The sequence below is a fragment of the Cupressus sempervirens genome, chromosome 10 (assembly GCF_028749045.1).
Source record: "Cupressus sempervirens isolate cs-2001-9-10 chromosome 10, ASM2874904v1, whole genome shotgun sequence".
NCBI classification, from domain to species: Eukaryota; Viridiplantae; Streptophyta; class Pinopsida; order Cupressales; family Cupressaceae; genus Cupressus; species Cupressus sempervirens.
Window position 1 is genome coordinate 556,202,961 of NC_143127.1, and position 22,203 is coordinate 556,225,163.

At 33.6% G+C, this 22,203-nt stretch overlaps 2 protein-coding genes across 3 annotated transcripts in view; both read right to left on the reverse strand.

Moving 5' to 3' along the window:
• The window catches only part of LOC149535102 (Zinc finger C-x8-C-x5-C-x3-H type family protein), a 134,603-nt gene that overhangs the window by 38,653 nt on the left and 73,747 nt on the right, over window positions 1-22,203 (reverse strand). The gene's annotated exons all lie outside the window — the stretch shown is intronic.
• On the reverse strand, window positions 18-21,819 carry LOC149535104 (uncharacterized). The gene is made up of 10 exons (XM_089803445.1): window positions 21,754-21,819; window positions 21,416-21,549; window positions 6,506-6,701; window positions 6,193-6,265; window positions 2,503-2,842; window positions 2,059-2,357; window positions 1,519-1,916; window positions 1,198-1,421; window positions 900-1,087; window positions 18-803 (listed from the first exon to the last, which is right to left on the reverse strand). Exons 1-10 carry the CDS (start codon window positions 21,817-21,819, stop codon window positions 523-525), a joined length of 2,199 nt encoding a protein of 732 aa, XP_089659571.1. The 3' UTR covers window positions 18-522.

A 22,203-nucleotide genomic window follows, 5' to 3' on the forward strand; every position in this document is an offset into this window, starting at 1 on the left:
TTAAAGACAATACAAAAGAAAGAAACAAAGTTTAGATATATATAAATGCATAATGCGTACAAAATTGCATTCTCATGCAGAATGCTCATGGTAGGAAGCAAAATAGTAAATTACTAAATAGTTTCAATCTATCAAACTAGAAGTAAATACTAAAAGTCTAAATACATCAATACAATGTGACAATGCCAATCACATCTTCCTCTTTCCACTTGCACTAGCAGGAAAGCGAGGGGGTCTAGTCCTAGAAGAAGTGCCCCGCACTGGGATAGGGCGTGAGCTGCGTGACTGTGAACTCTGTGGCTGTGCCCCCTCGCTCGACGTCCCTACTGACTGGCTCGGCGTCCTAGAAGAGGATGCATCTCCACCTAATGGTAATGTCTGATCCTCGCCTGAATCATCATCATCCTCGTCCTCATCCTCAATGTCATCCATAGTGAACTGAAAATCAGTGTCAACCTCCCCCTCCATGGCCTGCCTCTCCAAATTAGCGATCTCATCTGGTGTAAAAAATGGACTTGGCTCCTATGCTGTCCAATCAGAATAAGGATCTATCTCATCTAGATCAAGCGGACCAGGTAGTTCTAAGAGCTGTGACTTTTTTATGCGCAACTTAAGATTATAGTGCACATAAACAAGGTCATTAAGCCGTTTTTGAGTCATTCTGTTTCTTTTCTTTGTATGGATGGACTCAAATAAGCTCCAATTGCGCTCACAATGGGATGAGCTACAAGGTTGGGATAGGACTCTGAGAGCAAATTTCCTTAAATTGGGGGTATTGCCACCCCAACTTGCCCACCAAGCATCTGCAAAACAAAATTTAAAAAGTTATAAAGCAATAAAAAACAAAATCAGAAGCACAACTTATCAATTAGCAAAAGTTTTAAAGTTTGACGCTCTACCTGGTGCTTGAGTAGATCTTGCTCTCTTTGCTAGCATAGAAGAGAACAAAGGACCCCTTGATTCCACATAGATTTGTTGTTCGGTCACAATAAGGTCTCTCTCCTCTTCACTTGATATCATTCTCTCAATGCATTTAGAGAGACCTTCCATGACCTCTCCATTAGGATCTGAGTAGGAATCATCAGCCCTAAAACAAATAGAAAATGATATCAAGTCTTACTACACAACCTTAAAAAGTAAAGTAAAATAAAGACTTATTAAAATCCCAACTTCAAGGACAATCAATTATCATAGTACCTGAATTTGGGATTGAGGAAGTAGCCTGCTGCATGAATAGGTTGGTGGAGCATATTGTTCCACCTCCTATCAATTATTTCCCAAATGGGGTCAAATCTGAGACTGTCCCCGTGATAGTAACTTCTAACAGCCTCTTTCGCCCTATCCATGGCCTCATAAAGACCTCCCATTGGGGATTGCTGCCCATCACATGTGCGCAAGACTAGAACCAGGGGCAGAGACATCTACATTTGAAATTTGAAAAATACAAATTAGTTAATAACATAGTAAGTTATGAATTGAAAATGAAACTTGAATAAACTAAAAATATAATGAAGTTACCTCCACAATCTCCTTAGCCTTTGCAAAAAAGCTATCATCAAAGACTATTCGTGCCACAGCTTCTCCTTCGGGCTTCTTTGAGTAAGGTGAAGCAACCCAATCAGCACACACAAACATTTGCTTCAAAGCCAATATGTGGTCAAGAATACTTTGCAACGTCAAGAAGACCGTTGCAAACCTTGTCATAGCAGGTCTCATCAAATCTTTGCCTTTAGTGGCTTTTCTCATCAAACTGAGAACCCATGGGTGATTATAGATATATTCCGTGACTCGCCTAGCATCTTCCACAACTGGACTCACCCAATCAAGTTTTCCTATGTCCTCCAAAAGAAGGTCAAGGACATGTGCTGCACAAGGTGACCAAAAAAGTGTGGGATGCCTCTCTTGGAGGATTCTACCTAAAAGATTAGCAAAAAATCAATAATCAGTAACAAACTTTCCATATTTAGTATTTACAAATTACATCAAATCTAAATTGAATAATACCATAGCATTACATTCATGATTCATATTGATTCAAATATAAAAAATTAAATCTACCTGCTGCCACATATGCTGCTGCATTATCTGTGATTATTTGCACCACATTCTCTATTCCCACCTCCATGACAACATTCTCCAACATTAAAGCCAATGTGGCTGCATTTTTCACTTTGTTGGAGGCATCGACAGATTTCCAAAACACCACATCATCTTTGCAAGCAATCAAGAAGTTAATAATGGTTCTACTTCTTCCATCTGTCCACCCATCAGATAAAATGGTGCAGCCATACTTCTTCCACTCTTTCTTTTGGTCTTCTATCAACAATCTTGCCCTACCAACCGCTTTGTCAAGCAACCTACAAAATTTAAGTGTAATATTAAATAAAGTGTAAGTGTTAGTAAAAAATTAGGAAATAAGTTATAACAATTAAGATTTAAAATATAACAATGAACTAAAGTGAATCTCAATTATTTACAATTACTAAATAGTAAAATACTAACCTTCCACTCATATCCTTGCGATTAGGCAGCTTGTACCCTTTGCCTGATATTGTCATTGCATTCACCATATTGACCCAATAGGGACTATCAGCGGCATTCATTGAGATATTGTTGAAAAACCAAAAATCAACTGCTGCAATATCAGTTTGCTCATGCACCTCCTTAAACCATGCAGTGCCCTCTAATGATGGCTGTGCTCCAGGTGTGTTCCTGGGCACAAAATAACCACCTATCCCTGATGGGGATCCGGATGGTGATGATGAAGAAGTAGGAGATGTAGAAGAAGTGGAACCGGTAAAAGAGAAATTTTGTTTGCGGATCCGTGGGCCACGAAGAGATCCTGGTATGTTCTCAAGTGCTTCTTCTTCCTCTTGCATATCAAAAGGAGCTCCTTCAGATTCAGCTATGGCTGCCCTCATAGATAATTTTGCCCTCTCCCTATTCAATTTTTTCTCTTCAGCAGCTGCAAGTAGGGCATGGATGAATCTTTTTTCTTCATCAATTACCTTGAGACAAGGATTTGAGTCATGTTTCTTTATGCCTGCAAGGTGGTATTTGAGGCGGTTTATGCCTCCAGAAATAATTCTCTCACAGGGAATGCATATCACCTTCCCAATATCATTTGGACTTGGAGCTTCATAGGCATACCGCCATGCCTTATCTCTTGCATTTTTAGGCCGAGTGCCTATATATCCAGATGGGCATGGTGTTTGTGGCCACTCTTCTTGCGGGTTTGTCATGTTTTCTTAATGCTTGTCCGCTGCCCTACACATAAATAATTAAATTTATAGAAAAACAAATAAACAAAGTTAGAACTTAGAGTTAGAACTTAGAAGCTAGAAGTTTAGAACAACTAGCCACTAGGGTTTCAACTTTCAAATGATTTGAAATCATTTACAAACAACAACAAAAACAATAAAAGCTTTGCTTAAAACTATAAAAAATTTTCAAACAATGATAAGATGAACATACCTGGAAAGAAATTTCTCTTCTAAATTCAGTTAGAATCCTCCAAAATCCACTCCAATCTGTCTTTAATCACTTGCACTCAGCTAAAACCTTCTTTGCTCCACACAAATGAAAGAAACAATGCAAAAAACAATGCATTTTGACCTATTTAGGCGTCTGGCCGCGGGTTCCCTGAACCGCGAGTTTTTTTACATAACTCGCCGAGTTTTTGACTAAAACTCGCCGATTACTCGGCGAGTTTTTGGACTCACGCCGAGTTTTTGGACTCACGCCGAGTTTTTTGGCAGGCGAGTTTTTGGGCGATTTACTCGCCGTCCCAAAATACTCGGCGAGTTTTAAAAACTCACCGAGTAACCGGTGAGTCTTCCATCTATGTCAAAAACAATTTTAAAAATTCCAAGTAGATACCCATGAATTTTTTTTAAGAAAATATGTCAAAAAACGTAACCCACTTGGATAATGATATGATAATCAATTGATACTCAATTATAAACAAAGAAGAGCTATACTCCTTATATAGATATTACATGCAGAGTTTCTAAGAGAGAAAACAGAAGACTGAAAAGAAAATAAGAACTGACTATGAAAAGGGAAGATCCTAACTGAATGATTATTATAGAAACATTACATAATTACTTTAACAAGAAGTTGGATAAAATTAAGTTTTGATGGTGCCTCCTACAGAAACCTAGCCCCAAATAGGACCATCTCAAGAAAAAGTTGAAGCAACTTTGTGCATTGTAGATTTAAATAATGAAGTGTTAAAACTAATAATAATGCAAAATAAGCAATTTCAGTATTGGTGCATGTTAAGTTTTCAGATTTTAGGGCAGAGAAGAGGTATAGTGCAACAGTGGTGAATAATTACTTGCACATTATGTTTTGGTGTGTTCCTTATTCACCACCCAACACATATTTTATATATATATATATATTATGAAGATGTGCGTCTTCCAAAAGACATGACACTTCAAAAGGGGCCAATTAAGCTTTCCCACTTAATTGAACTATCATATAATAAAATAATATATTTCATATTATTATTATTATTATATTGTCATTAAATATGTATCCACTCTTGGCTTACTTTTGCATATTTTATTATTTATTGTTGATCTTTGCCCTAAAGGCCACAAACATTAACACTCCCTCTTGGACTTGAGAAGAACATCAACCAATAAATCTCAAGTCTATAAAAGACCTCAACTTCTCTATCTTCATAATTAGTAAAGGTACCAAAAACATAACTTCAATAGATATCAAATCTATTATATATCCCATACATCATCTCATGATGTAAAACTCATACAGATCTCAAAGTCATCATCATATGCTCTTAAGTATTAGTCTCTTGAGTCTAACTGACTCATCAAAACATCAAATACTTGATGTCACATACTCCAACCTTGAGTCTAACTGACTCAACTGATATCAAAAGCATTGGCCGAATATCAAGCCCATGATATTCACTAAATGATCCGCCAACATCAAGTCCATGATGTCACCTTGTACTCAACCTGTGGATCCAAGATCTACAAGTCACAAGGACTCAATTGACATCAAATCCATGATGTCACCAGTACTGGTATCTGAACATTAAGTCCACCAAGTACTAAATCCAACATCAAATCCATGATGTCACCTACACTGGCATCCGAATATCAAATACATGATATTCACCAAGTGCTTTGAGTAGTAGTATCCGGACATTAAGTCCACCAAGTACTCAATCCTTGAGTCAAGAAGACTCAAACCAGGGATTGCCACTATCCACAAATCACAAAAAAAAAAATCATATAGATGAATTTAGCCACATATGCATACAAACAATATGGTCTATGCTATATTCACATATCAAAGAAATGATCATGCAAAATATCCAAATATCTCAATTATAGACTCAACTATATAAAAGAGGCTTAGTCTTTGCTATAACATAGCCGATGATCATAGCAAACGCAACCAATAATGTAGCCTAGGCTAAATATAGTCTTGGCGAAATACATAGCCCATAAAAATATATATGAAAGAAATGCTTATACATATGAATCCTTAAAGGAGTTTATAATGTAAAACTAGGTGAAAGTAGGCCCATTTATAAACTCCCTCTTACGTTCATGCATCTCTAAGGTGGATTCAATCCACATATGCAAGTTCTCAATTTATCCATGACTTTATTTAAGTCAAACCAAATTGAAGTAACAGGGGTCCATCACACTTAATGTGATCTACTCCCTTAGTGAAGAGTTTACAAGTTTCCTATCTGCTCCCTCTAAAGTTTAGGCTTAACTACTTTTGGTTTGACTCTCTCTCAATGTGTACACTATAAGGTCCCCTCCCGTTATCTAGCCAAAGTTTACGAATAACTTCTCAAGGGGTTACCAGTCATTATCAAACCATGAGAATTTTTTGTTTATGTCACTTAGTCCAAATTTATCTAAGAATTAATGGTTTATACAACCAGTTTTAATTCTTTAACTCATACTCAGAAATGAATATAATGTAATATCCCTATTGACATTCAACCTTAAACAAAAAAAATATTCTCCTATGTTTAGAATGCACTTGGAAATGTTCAAATGCTCTAGGAAATGATTCCTTTTGTCATTTGGTGGCTTCCTATGTGCACTTTGATATCAATACTCCTTTTTCCCTATATAAGTCTTTCGATCAGCATCTATGAAAATATTGGCTTCGTGCAAATGGGGCGATGATCTTTGCCTCTTGAACCATTGTTTAATGCAATGCTTGTGAAATATGTGTTGTTCATTGCAATGCAGTTGGTAGGCCTCTTCTACTGTTTCAAACTCAGTTAAGCAAATTACACACATCAAATTTTCACCGGCTTGATTTTCCAAAAATTTTACGCTTGGTAGGCTTACAACGACTTGCTCAATGCAAATTTCCCAATCAAATTGAATAATTCAACGATTGTAAGATTGACCCTTCTTATTGGATCACAGTATCCTTAGCATTGACGGTTGGGATTATCACATATACAGATGTCACCCTAGTGTTGATAATAGTCAAAAACCTGATGGAACAGATTGAGAACTCCCCAAAACAAGTAATCAGCTTGACTATTGAGGTCTGCTTCGTCGACAGTTTGTTGCCTAATAATCGCATCTCTCAATTCACAAGCACTATCGCTCACAGAGGCATAATAACGCCTTAGAGCATCCCTCTGATTGTCACCCTTTGCTGACTGGAAACCCTTGACACCTATGTATCTGATACACCACATAAATTATTGATATTTATAACTAGCATACGCATGATACTTATGTTCAGTGCAACGTTACTGTCTTTGCATTATTAATGCTGACTGGAACCTCACGACATCATTTGGATCATATTCTGACCTATATATTTGTCTTTGCTCTATGTTTGGACTTCTTGCTGTGAGATGCTACCGCCATATCTCCATTGATAATGACCAAGCTTATGTTACAATGACTTTCAAATAGTTAACTCTTTTTATCATAGTCCTGATAGTTGTATTTTATGTCCTATATTCTTCGATCAACTATTCCTTTTGAATGATTCATTCTTTATCCCATGGTATTCGATAAGCATAAAATATTATAACCTGTCGCTGCCTTATATATTTTTGTATTGTCGTATATCGTTGACAAGGCTCATATTCAATTTACACCTCTGTAGTCAAATACAATGATTTGGAGCAATCCAGAAGTTGCAAATAATATGTATATATGATTTCAAATGTGAAAGCCTCCTTTCCTGTTCGACTGAAATAATATATTGTTTGCATGCACGATAGTGAAGCCCTCCTCTATATTTTTCACATGCCGACACACTTCTTCTTTCATACTCTTCTAATGAATTGCTTTGATATCATTTGTTTGCATGGAATCTCCCAATTCCATATTCTCCTTTGCCAAAAACTATTCGATTCTGCCCATGAATCTGAATGGATCTACCTTCACGCAGTTAAGCTTCCCACGAAGGAACCCACTCTGATACCATGTTAAGTTTTCAAATTTTAGGGCAGAGAAGAGTTATAGTGCAAAAGTGGTGAATAATTACTTGCACATTATGTTTTGGTGTGTTCCTTATTCACCACCCAACACACACACACATAGATAAATATAAGATGAAGAGGTGCATCTTCAAAAGACATGACAGTTCAAAAGGGGCCACTTAAGCTTTCCCACTTAATTGAATTATCATATAATAAAATAATATATTTCATATTATTATTATATTGTCATTAAATATGTAGCCACTCTTGGCTTACTTTCGCATATTTAATTATTTGTTGTTGATCTTTGCCGTAAAGGCCACAAACATTAACAGTGCAGGTACGAGTACCAGTACTTGATACAGCAGTGCGGCGAAAAAAATTTCAGTTGGGTGCAAGCATGTGAATAAATAAATATACACACACACAAAGATGTTTATAATGTTCAAAACTATTTTTCATAAGAATAGTGAAACTCATTATTACCAAAAAATATATAGATATATTTAAATACCTTACAAAAGTATGGCATTTTGGTCTGCTTCGCACAAGTATGACAATAAATAAATGAATTAACACATAAATACACACACATATAGACACCCATATATACAGATATATAAATAATTTCCAAATTGATAAGAATAGTGATACTCATAATTCCCAAAAAATATAATCTTTAAAAGCCTCGTATTCATAATTTGTAAACATGAATATACTCAAGTCTCAAAATGTCACTACACATTGAAAATTCAAATTACAAACAATATTTAATATTCGTATCTTCTTTATCAAAAGCATCAAGGTCAACACCAAGATTTGGTCTGATTTCATTTGAACCAAAATTAATTCGACTGCCAATCTCACTAGCTATGTCAACTGCAGAAGCCAGTTCAATTCACTTTCCAAATATTTGCCAAACTGTCAAAGCATTACCAATACAAGGAACGTGATTTCCTTAAATATAAAAAGAAAGCTGCTACATATGCATAATGTAAATCAACAGAAATCAATCTCATTGATGCCGACATAAAGTTTCTTAATAATATGTTCACAGGTACAGCTCACAAATGCAACTGAAACAGTATTTAATTGCTTGGTTTTTACATTATTTTGGTATAAAATGCTGTCACAAATTTATAATACAGCTTGGACTGGATTGATAAAGAAAATAGCATACCCAAAATGATAAAGGGTGAAACTGATGCTTTAATGTATAAAAACCACCTAGGTACAGCACTAGGAACTTCCTAGATGCCCAGGAAGTACCCAAGCTGTACTCAACGTTGTACCCAAACCACACCTGTGCTACAGAAGTACCTGGTATCATAGGTAAAATGTGAAACATTGCTTTTAGGAATGAAAGCTACTTATCAGGCAACGTATGGAGAAGAAGATCGAAAGCAGTTTCTAAATAGCTGTTAATGTATTTATGATTCATTCTCGCAAACCCTTGAAGATGAACTCTCCAAATACTTTGCAAATTACCAATTCAATCTAGGATATCTGAAAATGCGCTCTTGAAAGTCTTTTATAATGCCCGCATAAGAGCTCACTCACTTAACTAACGAATGTAGGATAATTAACATTACTCCCATTTGCAATTTATATCTCTAATGTACTGTTAAATAAGGTAACCTTTTATATTTAGTTTTTTCTACTTGACTATAGTCCTCATTTTAATAAAGACAAAATCTCCAGTCGATATTGAACATTTACCATCAACATGTAATGTCCCGTTTAGGGAATTTATGGATTTTCTTTGTATAGATTTCATTATATTTTTATCTGATGTTTCTTTTCACTCTTTGATATTCGATATATATATGTGTGTGTTTTTTTCAAAGAGTCGCATCCTTTTCTAATAATAATAATTATATTAATAATATTATTATATTAATTAGTAAAATTAGTTATATTATATTAATAATAATATAATTATATTAATTTAATAAGATTAGTTATATTAATGTCATAAAGTATATTAATAATTATATTATAAAGAATATTATTTTAATAATTTTAATAATATATCAAGTATATATTATTATACTATAATACATTTATTAATATAGCATTTTTATATTAAAATATATCTTAATCATAATATTATTATTTATTATATTAGATTATTATTATTATAATATAATATATATGATATTATAATATAATATTACTTTATAAAATATTATTATTTATTTTACTTTATATATAATACTTATTTATTAGTTAAATTATATATCAGAGTGGGAACATCACAGTCCTCCCCTCCCAAATTTGCTTGCCCTCCAGCAAAATCTTTCATACACAAGCTTTGTCATAGACACAGAACATATTTGCATTCAAAGATCAAAGAGATATATGAATGAAACACAAAGCATACATGATCTAGACAGAGGAAAACATGAAGCAGACACGATGGAGACAGGTGAAGACACAAAGCAAACATGATGCAGATAGATGAAGACATGAAGTAAACAAGGTGTAAACACACAATACACATGTTATGTGATTCCCTGATTGTGAACTTGCAACAACAAAATCATTAGTACGCATTTATATATATATTTTCCTTTTTAAGATTTCCTTATATCAATCCTTCACAAGGTATTTATGGTCTCAATTTGGTGACTTGTCAATCAAAAGTGTAGTTCATTAACTCATCATTTTCTAAGTATGGGAGGAGAAACTATAATAGAGCGCCATGTTACCCAATAATGGGCCTCACCGTTCTCCCTCATTATTGTTATCTCTCTTCGATCATCATCTCCAAGATAGTGCCTTTATATGATGTACCTTGGGGTATTTGCTCCACCGTAGGCCTTACCTAGTACCCTTGGATGATGCAGCCCAATGCCCATCTCACCACAGGCCTTACCTAATACCTCTGAGTGGTGTCACCCAGCCCATTCCACCGCACGCCTTATCTTATCTTGGAAGATGATGATTTAATGTAATAAAAGTATAAATGCACATAATGTTCTCACTAGTTGAAATTTCACTAGTACTAGCTCAATAATACTAATGTAATCTCCCTGCTTAGAACTACTCATAATTCTCCCTCAAATTTCCAATATTAGTAAGATCAAAATGTTAAATATTAAATCCTTTATAAGCATTATTGACATACTAAATATTAATAGGAAAAGAAACATTTGAAATAATATACACATACCTTTATTGGATCAATGTCAAATGCCTTTACCTTCTTGTAGCACAATGACTTAGTTCTTGCATTATACATATACCAAGATTTATGTAATTATGAACTTTGTTCGTACTTCTTCCTTGCCCTTATCATAGACGATAGTATGATCTTTTCCAGAAGAAATACTATTTAATTGTCTTCTTCTCTTCAAGGCTCCCTATAAGGTTTTGTGATTTTCTTTCTCCATTCCAAAGGCAATGTCCCCTTTTTGGAATTGCTCTAGTTTTTTCCTCAACATTACCTTCTTTATGCACATGTATATCATTATTAGTGCCTTCCTTTATCTACGTTGGTGGCTTGTGACCACTGACATGGGGCTAATGATCCGATCCAATTACTTAGACTTAGACAAGCCCCTTTCTTGATAACATTATACTCTTCCTTCTCTATGCAAGCAGTCCATAAATAATCATCACATATACATATTAGCAATTTCCATTATTTACATTTGTAATGTCCCTTATAATGGACTCACCCTTAATTTACTTTTTAATTCTTGAAAGTTCTTTGAATAATTGATATGAATGAAAGATAATTAAATATATAAATACCAAATATATTTTACTTAATATCCTTCTCATAATATTATATATATAATTATCCACATGACACATAATATCCTTACTATTCTTCCATCTATCTATACTTCTTTATGCTTATCCAATGCACTTCTCTCTTATATTTTCCAATGTTCTTTTCCCTTTTAATTAATTCTTCAATTTAAACTCCCATTAAAATTTCTTCATATAACATTAATATCACATGGTAGAGTGATAAGGCTTTACATTTGCTTCCTTATATTTTATTGGTTGCCTTTAAACATCCTCTCTTTCCCTTACCCCATGAATTTTAATTGTCCAAAACTTTACTCTTCTTACCCTTTATTCCCTTCCACTTCAATATCCGTATATATAACTCTCATTTCATATAAAAAAAACACATTACCATTGCTGCACTTATATCCCATTTCTTTCTTACATTTGTATCATATCTTTTATGAGTTTCTTAATATCACAATAATAGCCCTAATATAGGGTGGTAGACTTATTTTGTTTGCTGCCTTAGTTTATTTTTTTTATTTTTTTGGTTTATATGTTTCTATCATTTGGGCATCTATGACGTAAAAACTTATGGCTGAATATTGCCACTCACAGTAGGAAGATCAGTCCATTCTTTTCATATTCAACATTTCTTTTGATTTGTTCTCCTTATCTCTCATAATCTCTTCACAGATCTATTAACAGACCTATAATTTTCAATTAAAAAATTACAATTTAAATTATAAACATTAAAAAAGTCATACTATTAGATAGGACTTATCTGCAAGAGATGGGCTTTGTTTTGCAGCTGGAAATAGTGCCCACATACAATATTTCTTTTCTTGAAAACAACTTAAATAGGATTTGTACTATACTTGAAATGAACAAATCTGATTTGGAACTCAGAGTTGCAGAATAACAGCCCATTCCTCATACTAGACAAGCAAGCCTTGGATATGTCTGTTTCAAATCACCAACAATATTCTTCCGATTTATATCGAACTTGGAAGATATGCCTGCTCCAATGCTACCGGAATTTGACCCAACAAGAATGCCACCAAGAAATTCTTCATATGCCGAAAATATGAACAAAACATTAATGATTTTTAGTAGTCAATGCGGGTTGAGTCTGTCTCAAATCTTGAGAGTCCTTCTAAATAGATAACACCACCTTTGTATTTTCTTGCAATTTTCTTGAAGCCATGAATTACTCAAATCAAAATAGATGCCTCTGAGTCTCTTGGCACAAACTTTTTCCAAAATCATAATCCTTAAAAGAAGACATTTGTGCTTGGAAACCATCAGCATCCGGATCGACCAAGTACTTCAAAAATTCATATACATACTCCATTAAATAAAGACCACTATCATTTCGGTGCATTTCTCGTGGGTAAATTTCTCTGCGGTAGCTGATGCATTCATTCCCCGCGTCAATCTATTCTCTCGATTTCAACCTCACTGCTCAATACTTAGAACGTATATGGATATCTTTCCTTGACCACAGATTGGATGGTATAAATTACATTTGAGATGTAATGGTTTTAAAATATAATCTTATCTGCAACTCCTATATATGTTTTCTTATATTGTTCTCATTTGAAGTATTCCCCTAAGAATGTACTTTCAGAGAAATCGATTCATGTACTTAATTCTAACAGCAATATTTGGACAAACTTTGAATTCATTTTCAGTGTCCTCCTTCTCCATACACCTTGCGGGACTCTTTTAGCGGGAGTGATGTTTCCCTTAAGTAGCTTTTCAATCGATTCCTCCTTAGTTGTTCGTGTTCTATTGCCAGGATTCTTTTTTTCCTTTTTACTTATCCCCCTCTGCTCGCATATTATACCAATCATATTAATATATCTTCGATTCTACTTCAATTAATGATCCTTCATATCGTAAATCTATATAATCTTTTCTTGTATATTATTTTCTGAATATGTTGTCTTCCATTTATTGGTGTTCTCACATATCCTTCAGGCGAGCAAGAACATTGCTCTAATACCACTTGCAATGTCCCATTTAGAATATTTCTGGATTTTCTTTAATTTGTATAGATTTCATTATATTTTTTATCTGATGTTTCTTTTCACTCTTTGATATTCCATATATATATATATATATATATATATATATATATATATGTGTGTGTGTGTTTTTCAAAGAGTCGCGTCCTTCCATAATAATAATTATATTAATAATATTATTATATTAATTACTAAGGTTAGTTATATTATATTAATATTAAAATAATTATATTAATGTCATAAAGTATATTAATAATTATATTATAAAGAATATTATATCAAGTATATATTATTATATTATAATACATTTATTAATATAGTATTTTTATATTAAAATATATCTTAATCATAATATTATTATTTATCATATTAGATTATTATTATATGATATATATGATATTATAATATAATATTACTTTATAAAATATTATTATTATTAATATTACTTTATATATAATACTTATTTATTAGTTAAATTCAAGGTCACCGGTTCCGGTACCGGTACGGCAATTTTCCAAAAATAGGAGACCGAGGTACTTGGAGATGGCAATTTTTTTTAATAGTTTAAAGAGTCTAATACTAAATACAAAATTTGAAAATAGTAATGTTGTAAAACTAAAAAACTAAAGTAAATAATAATAGTAATGTCACATTAATATAGAGTCAAATATTTCAAAAGTCACATAATCACAATATTGTATCTCATTGGTCTTAATTTTTGTATTAAAAACATTAAAATGAGCGCTAAAATATATAAAATTATTTAATATTATGTTTTACATTTATATTTTATCAGGGGACTTCGGGTAGACTTCACTTTTTGGATTAGGAGATTGGGAGACTTCAAGAGACTTCGTCATGAAGTCTCCAACCTCTTTTGAGGTCTCCGGAGACGCGAAAAGTCTCCGAGACGCGACTTTTAGAGGGGAGACGGGTCTCCCCATAACCATGGCTAAATTATATGTTAGAGTGGGGACATCACACAACATGATACTGTTAGTGATGATCTTGGCCTAGCCCAACTGAATTGCTATAAATAGTATGTCAAAACTACATCCAAACACCTCAGATTGACTTGCAACAAAAACTACCTGGGCCAAATAGCCTCAAGATCTCTTAAATGTCCTAGTTAGCCTACAAGGCCGTGGAGAAATAGGTTAACAACATCATACTACAAGCGCTCAAAAGGGGACATTATAGTGATTGCTTTAAATATTCACAGTGGTAGATAAAGGATGGGTAAAACAAAAAAGGTATAAGAATTGCAAAAATGAAAATTTGGCATATCAAGTAAAGTTTAAACTAATTGTCATTAAGAACATGGCAATGATTGCAGTGAACGTTAAAATGGTAGGTAGAGGTTTGGAGTCAAGGTAAAGTGACCCTCGCAAAGGTTTTGGAGCGGAGCACCCAACAAGGTCAAGGGGTTGAACCCCTTGTAAGGGTTATTTGTTTATGATTTTATTGCTATATTAGCTATTGATGTTTCATTTATTATTGTTGGGTTAGGGATCCATATATAGATCCACAACAATATGATTATTTGAAACTAGTGCTGATGGAGCAACTTATGTCACCGCTGTAAGCAATTCCACAAGGACACTAAGCTCATAAACCCTAAACTCTTATAGCATTTCTCTTTTGTGCATAAGGGTGAGGAACAAAAACATTTCTTATGTTGTTTGAGCAAATACACTATGTTGTTTTCTTCATATTCTTCTTCACGAAAAACATGATCAGTCCTTGTTTTGTCAAGCATACAGAAATGCCATGTGCACTTCAACTTATTCAACTAATGAAGCCTTTCGTTTAAATCAAGAACACATCTTAAGATTGCTCAAATGACTTATAGAAATGTAGATAACTCATATGACATGCCCATAGCTTTTCTTCCTTGTGTTGAGGTAATCTCTAAGAAGATTTCTAAAATTTGAAGGAAAAAGGCAATGCAAACTTTTTTAAACCATGTATTAATTTCACAAGTCACATTCCCTATGTTAAAATAAAAAAGAATTGCTTCAAAGCATGCTCCTAAAAAACTACTCAAGTTGGTGATACAAGTTGCGCTATTAGGACTAGGATCAAGAAATGCAACATGAACATCAAAAATGAGCAACTCAACAAATCCATCAAAGAAAACTACTTGTTCAATACCAAAATCCATACCTATTTAGAGACCACCAATGTCTTATTGAGAATGGAAAATCATTGCGAGAGAAAACTTAGGGAAGTTCTTGATATTAATAAGCACGCATGCAATTTCAATGGAGATGAGGTATTGGATCTGAAGTTTTCTTAGAAATCAAGAACAAACTCTAATAAGTATAATAATAGTACACTGACTTATAGACTTAGTTCTCTTTTATGCATTCCCCTTTGCTTCCCGTTGTCGAGCCTTCTTGCTTTTCTTTATATTTAATCTTTATTTCCTTTCTTCAACTCTTCAACTGGAATTTTGATACAACACAATCCCTAACCCATAAACATTTATCCCTTAATCACTTGAATCGTAATCTTCCCACTTTTCTTCCCTTTTTTCTTTGGTTATCATTATAATCTCCATGTACATTTTGCTCCTCCACCTTCATTTGACATCCATTATCCTCTTAGATTAGTATTGTATTCAGTCCTTCCACTCCTCTTTATTTTGTCCTTACCATCTTTGCATTATTGCAATTAAATGCCTCTATAATTTGTGCACTCTTCCTTTTCTTTATTTAGAACTTGCTCTTATGGACTATTAGTAAAGCTCTACATTTAAAATAAATAGTAAAGGCTGACCCATAACTTATTTGATTTAGCAAGTAATTAACCCTTATTTTACATACATTATGTCTTATTTCCCTCATAACTACCAACTAACTCATTTAAAAGGAGAAACGCCCCAATAAATTATGCTTACTTACCCTCAATAGTATGCTCTTCAAAGTTACATGTCTTACATGATAATTTTATTTTTTTCTCAATCTTATATTTTGTTGCACATGCAACATTGAATGGTTTAACAATGGATAAGTAGGAGTTTTCCATAGCAAGTGAAATTGTGATATTGCTATCAACATTCAACTATGTAGTTTTTGAGTCAAACTCATTGACCCATGTTTCATGAGTAGTGGTTCGCAAGAACCCATCTCTCACGAGAATAAATGTAGGATGTAGCTCATTGCATCCAGGTGATGCTCACAAGGGTGAAGCATCAGGCCTTCCCAAGAGGTCACCCATCCCAATATCACTCCAACTCGAGCACAATTAACCATGGAGTTTACCCCAAGGTTAAGCCCCCTTAGCTTGCTACCCCATTTGCAAAACATTCAACAAGTGTTGTGCCTTATGAAATATGATTGAGACCCTTTAGCTCATCAATGTATAAGTAGGAGATTCGAAAGAACTTCAAATTGTGATACTACTATAAGGATTCACTTGTGTAGTCTTTGAGCCAATCTCATTGTCCTATATTTCATAAGTAATGTTTCAGAAGAACACATCTCTCATGAGAATGAATGGAGCACATAGCACTCATTGCATCTAGGTGATGTAAACAGGGGTGAACCATTGACCTTCCCAAGAGGTCACCCATCCTAGTATTGCTCAAACTCAAGTACGCTTAACCATGGAGTTTCCTCCAAGATTAGCACACTTAGCTTGGTTTAACAATATTATGAGTTCTATGCTCCCCACGCTCACCCCTTAGCATCCCATGCATTTTTTTTTACAGAGCTAATTCTACATTCCAATCATCTTTTTTTCCTCATCTTAATATTAGGTCATGTAGAATGGCCTAAAATGTTGATACAAATAAACCACAATTTTTTTCAAAACTTTTTCACAAAACAATAACTCTTATTGACATTATCTTTGATTGTGGCCTTTTGATGAGTTAGTGGGGAAGTGGGGGGGAGGTGGGGGTGGTTTGGAACTAGAGATCCGTGTGTATTCTCTCAGACTTGCAGTTTATACCCAGTGTAAATAGAAGAATGAACCAATGCACTGAACTACACTAAGTGCAGTAGAAAACAATCTGAATAAATTAGATTATAAACACATATCCATTCATCACATTCATGCATTAGCCAACATAAACCAATGTAACTCATTAAATATATATAATTCATACTGTGACTTATGTATACATATATAGACGCATATAGAGACACATTACTACGTGTAGGAGCATGTCCCTTTCCTTCTAATGACCTACAGTTTTTGCTACAAGTCAGCTATAAGTGGTACATTTCTCTTCCAATGGCTTTATTGTTGATAACCATACTTAGGGTGTGTCGCTTTTCGCTTCCAGCCTCAAGCTCTCACTTCTAGCTTTTCTCCATTCGCCTCCATAAGGCCACCCTTTCAGCTTTTCAACCTAATGGGAGTGGTGCAACTCTATCCTGTCAACATGATGTAAAAAATATCTGAGTTTTTATTATGGTGTATCTAGTGATGTTTGTTTCACGTGGTCTTGAAAGTTTTCCATACCATTGTCCAATATAATTTCTGCATCAAATACCATATCCCTCTCCATACAACTCTGAGCTTAATCTTTACGGTTCTAATTTGATGATAAAAGGAACAACCATCTTCATGGGATTATTACAAACTCAAATAAACAAGCCATCCCACAGTGATCTTAAAAAATTGGGAGAAACACCAATAGTTTACTCAGCCCCCAAATAAGCTCACTAGAATTCATCTTGCTAACAGTCATCATATTGTTAAATTCTAAGATTACTGCAAATGTACTTACAATTGTCATTTTACTAATTTTGTTCCAAATGCAAAATGAAGGCTTCTAAATATGAGGAGGAGACATGTCTCTACGGTTAAACATCACTAGTTAGCATATCAATATAATAGTAATATAAATAACCATATATGTAACTCATCTTAAGCATATATGTAGTATATTATTATATTATTATATAATAATATATAATGTATAATATATATTATATTACATACATAATATATATTATATATATAAGATATATATTAAAGATAATTTACCATCAACAAGGTATCTCATATAAAAAACAATCCGACAGAAGCTACAACCTTAACACTCCCTCTTAGCTAGGGAGGATTTATAGAACACATTATGCTCTCAAGAATATGAAGAGATATCATTTCAGTATGATATTCATTTGACTATGAGGCTAAATTTCTCACCTTTCATAACACACAATTGAAGCAATTTCCATAACTTTAAAACACCACCTTAAGTGTAGTCTACAGTAGTAACAATGTCATGGTGTTTGGCAAGATCCAGTCCAAAGAACCATAACAAGTTGATTATCATGGTGTCTAGCAAAATCCAACCCAAAGAACCATGATAACAGGTCTACCATTTATAAGATCGCCAGCTTATAATGGTTACCTTCTATCTGTTTGTTATCATGATTTCCAACACTCTAGGACAACAATTTAATGAAGTCTATCATGATAACAGGTCTACCATTTATAAGATCGTCACCTTACAATTGTTACCTTCTAGTTATATATGTCAATGAAAGATCATCACCTTTCATTAAATACCACAGCAGCATCATGTAGTAACTTACATGATATCCACCATGAACCACCATAGCTGCTACTAGAGGGTGGAACAAGGATTTTCACCTCAGACTTCTCTCTCATAGAGGAGAGCGCATTACAAGGATTTCAATTACCTCATAAAGAAGATATCATCCACAAAGGATTGCATCTCAAAATTTATCCTATTGAACACTTGTCCTGGGAAGTCAGGACCTGTAGTTACTTCATCGGAAACTCTCTTCACCCAAGGATGCCTATCGAACGCACTCTGAATCTTATATCAATCTTTTGATTTTCTAGTGATAAGTCAATGCTTCCTCATGATGCACTTGAGAGTAGGCCCATCAAAATCATGCAATCACACACATGTATTTTTAGACTCCCTCTGAGTATTAATCTTCTTAGCTCCTGCATTGCCTTCGAAGAAGTGTCATACTCCCTCTTAATGTAGAAGGATACTCATAATCTCAATCATTAAATAAATTCACTTCAAGATCCTCACTTTATCCTGATCATCAAATGACTAATGAATTGTTGTCTGCACAATATTTGGTAGCATGTGTAAAGCACCAACCTTTCTTTTCTTGCAAGAATTTCCTCAATCATAAAGGAAAAGATCAAGGCAAATGAATTTTTACAATACATACAAGAATAAAATTTAAGAGAGAATACAATGAGTAGATAAATGTAATACTCAAAGACAACAAATACTTATCTCTACATGAAGATTCAAAATTTGTCTTTTTAGATTATTTGAGAATGGAACATCTCCCCTCTAAATAAGGTTCAAGAGGGAATGGAACATTGACTATTATTCCCCCCACAATGTAAAATTTCCACTCATTCTTATATTGTTGAGTAATTTTGTATCAAATATGGCTACTCCTTTCTAAGTTCCAACTTGCTCTTTTTGTTCATTGAAGGTCCAAACATTCATTTAGTTTAGCAGTATCAACGAACATATCCTTCCATTTTCTCAAACTCATCCACAATACGCCAATATCTTGATTGAGTATGATTGTGCTACATCGAGTTTCATTCATGAAAGAGAGACTTGTAGATGGTTCAAATGAATTCTTAAAAACTCCATTAACGTCTCACAACTCAAATTTCCTTTGTTCATACAAAGGTATTTGTTTGATCTTTTGAATAAACCTATATTATGCATTGCAATCTGTGTATTCCAAATTTATATCATTGGTGAATATCATATGTTGATATTATGTAGACCTGAGGTAAATTCATGAATCATGGTTCTCTTGACTGCTAGAATTTATTGATCACAACAGAATCCGTCTCAGCATGATTTACTCCCTCTGAATCAATATGAGCAAAATCCCTAAAGTTTGACTAAATTATATCCCCTATCTGCACCCTCTCTTTCAAGGTTTCCTGAAATGTCAGTCTCCCTTCTGAATCTCAATCTCCCTCTTTTTCCTGATGAACATTCTAATAGGGAAAGATCAAGGCACATAGCTCTTATAAAAATAAGAGAGAGAGACTACAATAATAAATAGTTTACATAATGATATAAGATCATTTCAATAACATAGATAAATATAAATATGTACAATATTTTAATCTGTCTCCTATTTATTATTTTCTTATGGCCTTGATGCTTTTTCAATATACCAATATTGATTAAAAGCATATGAAATGTAAGCGGTAACATTATATAAAATAAAAGTATTATTACCAACTCCAACTAAGAATTGTTAGTGATTATATATATATATATATATATATATATATATATATATATATATATATATATATATATATATATATATATATATATATATATATATATATATATATATATATATTCTCATTTCTAATCATATCTCTTAATAGTATTAGATCTTGTATTTCAAACTATTATAATAAAATAATAATATGCAAAGAACATACCACCTTTTTTTTTCTTTTTTTTGTTTCCGTGAATCCCTCACTTGCGTGACCCATACATTTCCCATGGAGTTGGTGAGGTCAACATGCCACGTACATACTGATCAATAACTTTCTATGCCATGTCAAATTTTGTGGGTGCCCGTAGGTGGACCCGGCAATATTTTTTCATTGGTGTTATGAGTTGTGATTTCTTTCGAATTCGATGCCCCTGATTTCACAATTTGGATCTCTCTTTCGATGCCCATGATACTGTATTATTAGAATTGTTTTCTCCTTGCGGTATTACATTCCTATTTTCCTGTTTCTCGGTCTATGGTGTTGATTTCTCTTTGTACAAGTGACATGGGCGCATTTACCCAATAATTGTTGAACCTCTTGTTTAGGGCAAAGGGTGTAGAGAAGTCTATACAACCGCTTTTGAAAAGGACTTAATTCCGTGTAGGTCATCCCTTCCCACTAGTTGCTAGGATTGGATGCACAACTTGCATTGACATGGACTCTGCAAGAATTGATGATGAAATCCTATGTACTCCTCTCTATCACTTATTTTCTTTAATGTATTTCCCCATGCTTCATTTATTCTTTCTTTGACAGTTGGTCCCTCGCATTGGTGGCATATTCTTAGATGACCAAGTTAGTGGGATCTCTTGTATGTACCAAATGAAGAAAGAAGCATCATGTTGTGGATTCTAGTTAGCTCCAACCCACACAAGGTGATTTTCGATAGTTAGATGGCAAACTAAAGCACCGCCTAGCTTCACCTTCAACTTTTGCAGTGCTGCATATTCGGGACTCCAAGCACTGGTGTCGGTGTGACAGATGGCTGCCGCCTCCATCGTCTTTCCATCTTCGCCCTTCATCCAAACTCTTGCTACCTTCATCCTGTGCAATTCATTGTGAAGTCAATCATGGACTCTACCGATGTTGCACAATGCTTTTCCATGATAAGATATCACAAATAGGAATCTTAGAGTATCCTTTCACTATCTCGTGCACAGTTCGATGAGAGTAGTTTATAATAAAGAATCATATTATTCTCCAAACCTTATGATACATTTTTTTTCTTATTTCTTATTTCTTAATTACATTTGCAGTTGACTCTGATACCATGTTAAATTCTAAGATCGCTGCAAATGTGCTAACAATTGCCATTTTACTGATTGTGTTCCAAATGCAAATGAAGGCTTATAAATATGAGAGGAGACATGTCTCATGTCTCTACGATTAAATATCACTAGTTAACATATTAATATAATAGTAATATAAATAACCATATATGTAACTCATCTTAAGCATATATGTAATATTAATATGTTAACCATATATGTAATATATTATTAAATTATTATATAATAATCTATAATGTATAATATATATTATATTACATACATAATATATATTATATATATAAGATATTTATTAAAGATGATTTACCATCAAGTTGTTATCTCATATAAAAAACAATCCAACAGAAGCTACAACCTTAACATGTATCACCCATCTAAAGAATAAGAGTGATTCCTTGATGTCTTGTCC